The sequence below is a fragment of the Chaetura pelagica genome, unplaced genomic scaffold (assembly GCF_000747805.2).
Source record: "Chaetura pelagica isolate M959 unplaced genomic scaffold, ChaPel_1.0 scaffold62, whole genome shotgun sequence".
NCBI classification, from domain to species: Eukaryota; Metazoa; Chordata; class Aves; order Apodiformes; family Apodidae; genus Chaetura; species Chaetura pelagica.
This window is the reverse complement of record NW_009952438.1, coordinates 571,776-580,690: the sequence shown is the minus strand read 5'-3', so window position 1 is coordinate 580,690 and position 8,915 is coordinate 571,776. Positions and strand designations below refer to the sequence as shown.

At 46.2% G+C, this 8,915-nt stretch overlaps 1 protein-coding gene across 1 annotated transcript in view; it reads left to right on the top strand.

Moving 5' to 3' along the window:
• The window catches only part of LAMA4 (laminin, alpha 4), an 89,704-nt gene that overhangs the window by 69,412 nt on the left and 11,377 nt on the right, over positions 1-8,915 (top strand). The window contains exons 25-29 of the mRNA XM_010008393.1: positions 409-540; positions 1,828-1,970; positions 4,490-4,628; positions 5,702-5,839; positions 7,804-7,937. Coding sequence (XP_010006695.1) covers positions 409-540; positions 1,828-1,970; positions 4,490-4,628; positions 5,702-5,839; positions 7,804-7,937 — 686 coding nt within the window. The remainder of the gene's footprint in view (positions 1-408; positions 541-1,827; positions 1,971-4,489; positions 4,629-5,701; positions 5,840-7,803; positions 7,938-8,915) is intronic.

Genomic DNA, 8,915 nt, shown 5'->3' with positions numbered 1-8,915 from the left:
CAGGAATATTTTGCTGGGAACCAACACTGACATCACTGTGCCACCAAATACTGTTCTTACAGGGAAACAGGTCACCAAGCTTGCTAGAGTAGGGTTAATGGTTGGACTCCATGAACCTGATGATCTTTTCCAACCTAAGTGACTCTGTGATTCTGTGAAGTCTTCAAGTAAGTGCTGTTTCCCAAAGAATTATGTCTGCTTGTGTCCACATGCACATGCAAGATAGATGCAAAAATAACCCAGAGACCATGTTGTAGCTTTAAAAATAAATCATAAAAAACCAAACAACAAAACATTTCCCAGCATGTTTTTCCCAAGGTCAGACCCTCTCATACGACTGTCTATCATTGTTTTCCAATTCCTGCCACAATCACAGTGCTTTTCTGCCTGCTGTTCTGTTTCACACAGAGCATGTTCTTCAGCCTGGAGATGCACGACGGGTTCCTGCACCTCCGCTACGACTTTGGCTTCAGCTCTGGCCCCGTGCTGCTCCAGGACTCCATGAGGAAGGCTCAGATTAATGATGCCAGATTTCATGAGGTAGAGATGTTACAAGCAGGTTGCAAGCACAGCCACTTGACCAGCAGCTCCAAAGCAGCAATAATTGGCTCCAACACCATCAAAAGGAGCAGAAAGGTCCAAGGGCAGGTGGTGATGAGGCACAGCAGGCAGAGGGGTGCAGTGCATGCCTGCCCTGCATGGGGAAGGGCTTCTGCAAGTCCCACCACCCCTGTCTGCTGGAAGGGGCAGGCTCTCCCTGCCTCCTGGGAGATCAGTGCTTGTGGACACGTTCCTGTGGACACAATCACATCCCGGGCTGCACCAAAAGCAGCGTGGGCAGCAGGGCCAGGGAGAAGATTCTGCCCCTCTGCTCTGCTCCCCACCTGGAGAACTGTGTCTGGAGCCCCCAGCACAAGAAGGACATAAAGCTGTAGGAGAGGGTCCAGAGGAGAGCACAAAGATGATCCAAGGGCTGGAGACAGGCTGGGAGAGTTGGGATGTTCAGCCTGGAGAAGAGGAGGCTCCAGGGAGACCTTAGAGCAGCTTCCAGTGCCTGAAGGGGCTCCAGGAAAGCTGGGGAGGGACTTGGGACAAGGGCAGGGAGGGAGAGGACAAGGGGGAATGGCCTTAAACTAGAGCAGGGTAGATTTAAGATCAGACATTATGAAGTTGTTCTTTACCATTGGAACAGTTGCCCAGAGAGGTGGTGGAGGCCCCATCCCTGGAGACATTCAAGGTCAGGGTTGATGGGGCTCTGAGCAACCTGATCTGGTCACAAAGGTCCCTGTGCACTGCAGGGAGGCTGGACTAGATGACCCCTGAAGGTCCTTTCCAACCCCAGACATTCTGTGAATCTCTGGTTCTGCATATTACTGGCCAAGGACACTTCACCTGGAAGAAAAAGTGTAATTAATCCAAAAGAAATTATACCCCTGTTTAAGAGGAGCACAATGAAGCTTTTGATGTTTTGACAATGAAAAGGTTTTTTAAGAAGCCCTAACTTGTTGGGTGAATCAAGAGATCACTCTGAAGCTAAGGGAGCTGATCTGTTGCTGTAGCTTAGAATTTGACCTGGAATATTCCCACGTGGATTTGTTAATAACTGAAATATCCTGGGTTTTTAGTCATCAGAGAAGTTGTGACATCAAAACAAGGTCCCTACAACAATTGCTGTCAGCCTCTCCCAATTTATAGACAACATTTTTGATAAATGGGAGGAACTTTTCAAACAAAGAGATAAAGATGCAACCTGATTTGCAAAATCCCCACAACAGCTTACAAAATATGATCTTTTGAACCATTTTAAGCACATGCTTTTCTTTCCAGATTTCTATTATCTATCACAACTCTAAGAAGATGATCTTGGTAGTTGACAGGAGACATATAAAAAGTGTGGACAATGAGAGGACAGCCATGCCATTCACAGACATCTACATTGGAGGAGTTACTGCTGAGGTCTTGCACTCCAGGTGGGTTTACAACTGGGATTCAGTCATTATCTTCAAGTACTGCCCATAGTTAAGTGGTGTTTTATGACCTGTGCTGAAGGGCTTGCATGAAAATATTTTTCCCAGCCTCAACACCTTTTGTAAAACAACCCCTCAGACACTCTTTTAAGTGCCTCTCAGAGCTCTGAAGTCCCAAGGATTAGGCTTGGTTCAGCACAGGTAAATTCTGCTGCAACTGGCCTAATTTCAGCCAGGGGAACTGAAGCAGTTTTCTTCTTGAAGCAAAAAGTAATTTTCAAAGAACAGCTGCCCTGCCAGAAGTGATCTTTGTGGAGCAGCAGGGCCGTGGCTAAAGGACCAACTGCAGTTTCAAACCTAGAGATGGTATTTTTCCTTCTACAGTTCTGATCCATCTCAGGTTCTCCAGCTCAGCTGGCTCTGTGTGAGGGTGGGAAGAAAAGAAAACTTCTCATTTTCTCATGGTGCCATTTGAAAGAAGCCAAGTTGATCCTCAGCAGATGGTACAATCCCCAGTTCCTGCCCTGGGAATCTGCTGGGGCAGGGTCCCTCTCTGGGACAGCAGCCTGGCTGCCCCAAGAAGGGTCTGCTCTTCTGACAGGCAATACTCATCCCCAGGCTCAGACAGCATTTTCAGAAGGGCTCCAGCTGCTGTTCTAAGTGTCACAGCTGCTAAAGGAAATACCAGCTCTTTAAACACCCTCTGTGTAAAAAAAGAAGAAAAAAAAAAAGATAGCAAATAATGTTGCACAATAGCTTCTAGGAATTACTGGTAAAGCTCCTGAAACCTGATTTTGTTGTCAGGAGAGCCTGTTGAATCAATAAATAATGTCTGAGATACAAAGCACTTACAGTCAAAGCTTTTAAGATTGGGACAAACTTCTGGTAAAAGAAAATGATGCCTTTCAATCCCAGGTAATTACCTGAGCACACAAACACAAAAAGAAGGAGGGAGAACCAGAGTATATCAGAGTATATCATTTATCTGGCCTTTCAAATGGTTCTTTACAAAGGTCTGTCATAAGGGGCTATTAAGAAAACCAGTGGAGTGGAAGAGGGATAAAGGCTGCAGGGGATTCAAGAGCTGCTGGGGAAGAGAAAACAGGCCACAGAGTAACTCCTCAACTTCCATGGTATAACAAGTCTACAGCACATGCCCAGGGGAACTCTCTTAGAGCTGGTATTAAATACATTAATGATCTAGAAACAAAGAACAAAGGATGGTGAAAATTCCTTTGGTTAATCAAGCCTAGAGAACACTGGAAAATCCCAGAAGGACCTAGAGATCTGGGCAACTGAGCAACTCAATGGCAGACAAAACTTGTTCCCAAAAATGGGCTAGAAGATGAATCCCATGGATGATTCCTGCAGCTTTCTGAGTCAGTGGTGGCCATTCTGCACCACACCTGGAGGGGACTGTCACACAGCATCTCAAGGAGCAAGTCACATCAGCAAATAACCCATATGCACTGTGAAAATAGTATCCATTATCATACTGAAAAATGTAAACTGAAATGATTTAAGCAGGACACCTTTGCCCTGGACATTGCTCCCAGCTTTGGTGCCCATGGCAGACAACAAAAAGTAGGCATAAATTGAAAGATTACCATTATATCTACTGGTGATCTACTACTCCCCATCTCCTAGTAGGAATATCTACTACTGATATTTATGGTTCTTTTTCTTGGGTGATTGACATCTGACTGACAGCAGGGAAAGCTGGCTCAGCTCTTAGAGGAGGAGTTTCATATTCACTCAGAGCAGTATATTTGCATTCATTCCAACAGCCCTTCCCTCTGTCAATTGTCATTGTTCCCAAAGGAATTCACCTGGAAGTACCATTATAGGTCATTTCCCTCCCAACTCAGTCTCTGCATAAAGCAGGGAAGTGAGAAGAGTCCCAGTGCTCAGGGCCATCCTGTAGAGAGCACAAGGAGGAGGCACAAGTGGGGTGCCCTGCTCTGCTCTCCACCTCAAACCTGGCACAGACAGGACCCTGGAAGCCCACCTACTGCTCTCAGGCACAACTATGTAAAGCCCCTGATCAGCAAGCAGAGTTTACTCTCACTGCCTTGACCTCTGGTGCTGTTGCCTCTTAAGAAATGAAGAACCTTTTGCTTCCTAGGACAAGAAGAGAGTTTGCTAGGAAAAGCAAGACAGGAGAAATAAACCAGCACTTTTTAAAACTATCAAAAATGGAAATAGAAATCTATTTCTTTTCACTGTACGTGGGTAGAAAACCATTTAAAAATAAGACTTTTGATATCATCAGTTGTTCTATATAGGCCTCCTCTCTGAACCCTCCTCTCTTCCCTTCTGTAACATTTGTCACATCTGATGCATCTTGGCTTTTCAAAACACATAATGTGGTTCATTAGCCTTTAACAAAAAGATGCAGGAATTGGGCACTAGTGAGGCAAATCCTTGAGGTTCTTCCAGGTTTTTTTTTAGAACACCTTGGTGATAAAAGCCTATTCAGAAAGGCAAGGGCCCTCTAACCACAGCTTGTCTTTGTTTTCCAGCAGCATTAGTTCACAGCTGGCAGGAACCATTGGCTTTAAAGGCTGCATGAAGGGTTTCCAGTTCCAAAAGAAGGACTTCAACTTGTTAGAAGAACCAGGAACCCTGGGAATCAGCTATGGGTGCCCAGAGGATTCACTGGTAAGCACAGCATCATTTGTGAGAGAACAATAAAGCTTTGGCAGTGGGTTCAGCTGGGAGCTTGGGTTTTGCTCCAAACAGCCAAGAGAAGCCTTGAAGCAAGGGATGACAGTGCAGGCAGTGACAGGCAGGGCTGGGGTGTCAGGCTGTGAAATTTGCTGACATACTGCCCCATTTTCACCCTGACCTGCAGCACCAGGTGTTCCACTTGATATTCTTATCACGTGGGAGAATGTTGTGTGAAAGCTGGATCTGAAATGCCTTGTGTGCTGCATTCTGAAAGGAAATATTCCAGCATAAGTATTTTTTCCTTAAAAAAACCAAGGATAATTGCCCTTGCATGTATGCTAATGCAGATGTATGACATGAGAGACCTTCACCCTTCACTTTAGTTCTCCCCTTCAGTCAGGTCAGCTCTTCCCCTGTGACACACAAACCAACTGCAGTGGCATTAGCACTAAGAAAGTTGCCATTTGGAGTCTGATCCCTTCCATCACTCACCGTTTCTCTATTACCCTGCAAGGCTGGGACACCTCCAGGTGTTTGTGGTCCTTCTCACACAGCCTTGTCCACCCAAAGCCACGCTCACAGGCCTGTCAGGATGGAGGAGCCCACCACTTGCAGAGCTCACATGCAACCTCACTGCCTGCCCACAAGGAAGCTGGCAGCAGTTTGTCCCACCTCAGACCTAGCTTAATTCCTGAGACCCCAAGGGCTGCAGACCACCGTGTCCAACACCTCCCATCCCTGCATCCCATTGAATGTGCCACCTGCTGGGATGGTGACTCAGTGTCAGACAGGTCAGGCAGGGGCCTGAGCCCCCTCTGCTTCTAGTCTTCATGCCCACCAACATCTGCAGACTTAGGATGAGACCAAGAATCCCAGGGAACTGAGAACAACTTGTCTCACACTGTCTGAAATGGAAAGCCTTTATGAATTAGGTGGAGACAGGCAGGAGAAATGGAAGTTTTTATAGAATCAATCTGGCTGTATCTTTTTAAAAAGCCCTGTTCTTTCTATGATTGGAATGTTTCCTGCCATTTCCTTGTGCCTTTGTTTGGTGTCACACCCAGATATCCCGCAAAGCCTATTTCAATGGAGAGAGCTTCATTGCATCCAGCCAGAAAGTGTCTCTCTTGGGTGAATTTGAAGGAGGCTTTAATTTCCGGACACTGCAACCCAACGGGCTGCTCTTCTACTATTCAGAAGGAGTGAGTATGCATTTCTTTACAGTTTGTTTAATTCTAGCTTTGGATTGTTTCCCAGAACACTGGGGGAATAATACAATTTCTCACGTCATCTTTTCCTAACAGAGAAAGCAGCTCACAGTACAGAAAGAGCCATTGATGGTCTCATTTTCACAGATCACACTTAATCTACAGATGAAAACCAGCAATGCTCAGACATTCTGGTGTTGAGAGGATTTGATCTTCTGCCCAGAATTAACATGCATCCATTTGTGCTCAATGAAGTCCTCGGGGCAAAAATACAAAGTGGATCTTGTTCAGCTCAGCAGCGCTGCAATCCCTGTTTGGATCTGTAGGTGCTACCAAAGCACAAAGAATACTAAGAGCCTCATGTTTTCCACCTAGGCTCAATCCCCTAGAAGGAAAGACAAAGTTTGTTGGAACTAGTGGTATTTTGAGCATTGCTCAGAAGTCAGAAAGCTGCTTCCCTTCCCAGCTGGCCCCCAGACACCCACGTGTGACTGTGAAAACCTGCACTTGAGAATGGCCCCTTGCAGCTCTGGGAAGCCAGGCTGCCCTAAATGCCTCCCCAGAGGTGTGACATGGGCAGAAAGAAGGACTTGCACTCCCAAAATGTGTGAGCCAGAGAACTGCTTCCCAGATCCTGCCAGCTCAGACTGACAGGAAGGCTGCCTGACACCAAGTACCATCCCTGAGCTTCTACATTTTACAGCCTGCAATGGTACCCTAAACTGAAGCCAGGAACCATGTCAGTTATCCACATCTTTGGCATAAATGAGGCCTTAAAAACACCACTTCTGGTCTTAACTTAAAAGCTGTAATCCTGTGAGGTGCCAAGTGCTCTACTTCACAAATGGAGGCTCAGCTTTTTAGGACTTTGATTGAGACAGGATGAATCACAGACTCCCAGAGTGGTGGGGTTGGCAGGGAGCTCTGGAGATCACCCAGTCCAACCCCTGCCAGAGCAGGATCCCCTAGAGCAGATCCCACAGGAACACAGCCAGGTGGGGCTGGAATGTCTGCAGGGATGAAGACTCCACAGCCTCCCTGGGCAGCCTGGCCCAGGGCTCTGGGACCCTCACAGGCAAGAAGGGTTTCCTCATCTCCAGCTTCAACCTCCTGGGCTCCAGTTGGTGCCCATTGCCCCTTGTCCTGTCCCTGGACACCCCTGAGCACAGTCTGGCCCATCCTCCTGACACCCCCTGCAGATATTGATCAGCACTGAGCAGATCCCCCCTCAGCCTCCTTTTCTCCAGCTGAACAGCCCCAGCTCTCCCAGCCTTTCCTCACAGGCAGATGCTCCAGCCCCTGCAGCATCTCAGTGCCCTGTGCTGGGCTCTCCCCAGTAGTTCTTGTCCTTCTGGAACTGGGGAGCCCAGACCTGCCCCCAGGGCTGCAGGGGAGGCCTCCCCAGGGCAGAGCAGAGGGGCAGGAGAACCTCCCTGACCTGCTGGGCACACTTTTCTCAATGCACAGTGGCAGAACTTGCTCAAATAGAACAGAAAATATTCCTGCTTTCTGGCCCTGTGATCCTACATGTCTGACCCTGATAGCAGACCTTATTCGATGAGATAATTTTGAGTGATTGAGTGGGTCTGATCAGAGGGAATTAGGAGAAGAAAAAATGCCTTGGTTTTATGACAGCAGAAATCCTGCAGCACCAAGGGCTGCAGGAACACAAATGAAATGCAAGCACCTTACATCCATGGTGGGGAAGGGGCTCATGTGACAGACACATGAGACATAATCAGCAGCAGAATTCCCAGAATTCAGGCTTAAAAAAACCAGCAAGAATATCAATTCTAACAAGAGCATCTCCTGGTTTGGTTCTCAGCATCCCTTTCTGCCAGGAAAGCACAAATGGGGAAAGCAGCAGGAAGGAAAATAAAGACAACAGGAGAATGCAGAGAACTGTTAATTGCTCAGTGTTCCACTTGCTTATGAAGATATTTCTGTCTGCCTTTCAGTCAGATGTATTATCCATCTCCATGGACAGAGGTGCTGTGGTTTTAAATGCAAGTGGAACCAAAATTCAATCCCCCGACCGAAATTACAACGATGGGAAAACCCACTTCATCATGACTTCTGTCACCCCAGAAAGGTAAAGCTCTCCAGCCTCTCCTGTTCCCCACCTTTGGAACATCAATATTTCTTGGAAAGCACATCAGCATGTAAGATTCCCTTTCAAAGTGATGTTTAAGGTGGGGAGGGAAGGAGGGTTAAGCTATTATTTTAATTCACCAATTGAGTTCAAAAAAAGAAACCAAAGCCAAAAATCACTGACTGAGAACTGGCCAGTCTGGCCTGAGCACAAGATGCTGGGGATTTTTAGTAGAACTAAAATAAGAGTTTTTCTAAAAGCTGAGTCCCTCTTTTGTCCTCAGATATGGAAGTAGTTTAATATGATTTAAGATAAGCATGAGACTAATTTTTCAGCAGGACTGAATTTTCTGATTTGTTAGAGCAATCCCAAATTGACCCTGAAGCTTTGGGCACCTCCACAGGAAGGATTCACTTGAGCCATACTCAGGAGAACATGGTGAAAATATTTTTAGCACTGACAGACAGAAATGTAAGAATAAATAGAGCAGTAGGGAATAAGGCTCTGTCTGCTTCTTTAGAACCTTGAAAGCATTGCTTTATTGGCAGGTTTTACAGTTGCTTTTTATGTTTAAAATTTCTTCAGAAGATCAAATAACCAAAGAGTCTTTCTTCAAAAGCCCTGCCCATGCAGACACAACCAGGTTACTCTTGATTTTCTAAGAGAAGCTGAGGTTTGTACCCATGACTTCCAACATTCCAGCAACACAGTTTGAAAAGCTGAGGGTGCAAAAAGGTGCCTCTGGGAGAGCGTTGGGGATTGTGATGCTTCCCTGAGTGCTCTGAATTCTGAACTTGCCAAACCAATGTCTCATGTTCTCATTATGCTCAGTGTCTTATTAAAGCAGCAGGATCCTTCCTGACTTCTGCAGCAACTAATGTGATGCAGAATGAGATTAGGTAAAAAACACTGTGTAAACTTAAAGCATTGTATGAACTTAAAAATTAATGTACTGTGATGAAAGAGAAGGAAAAATTG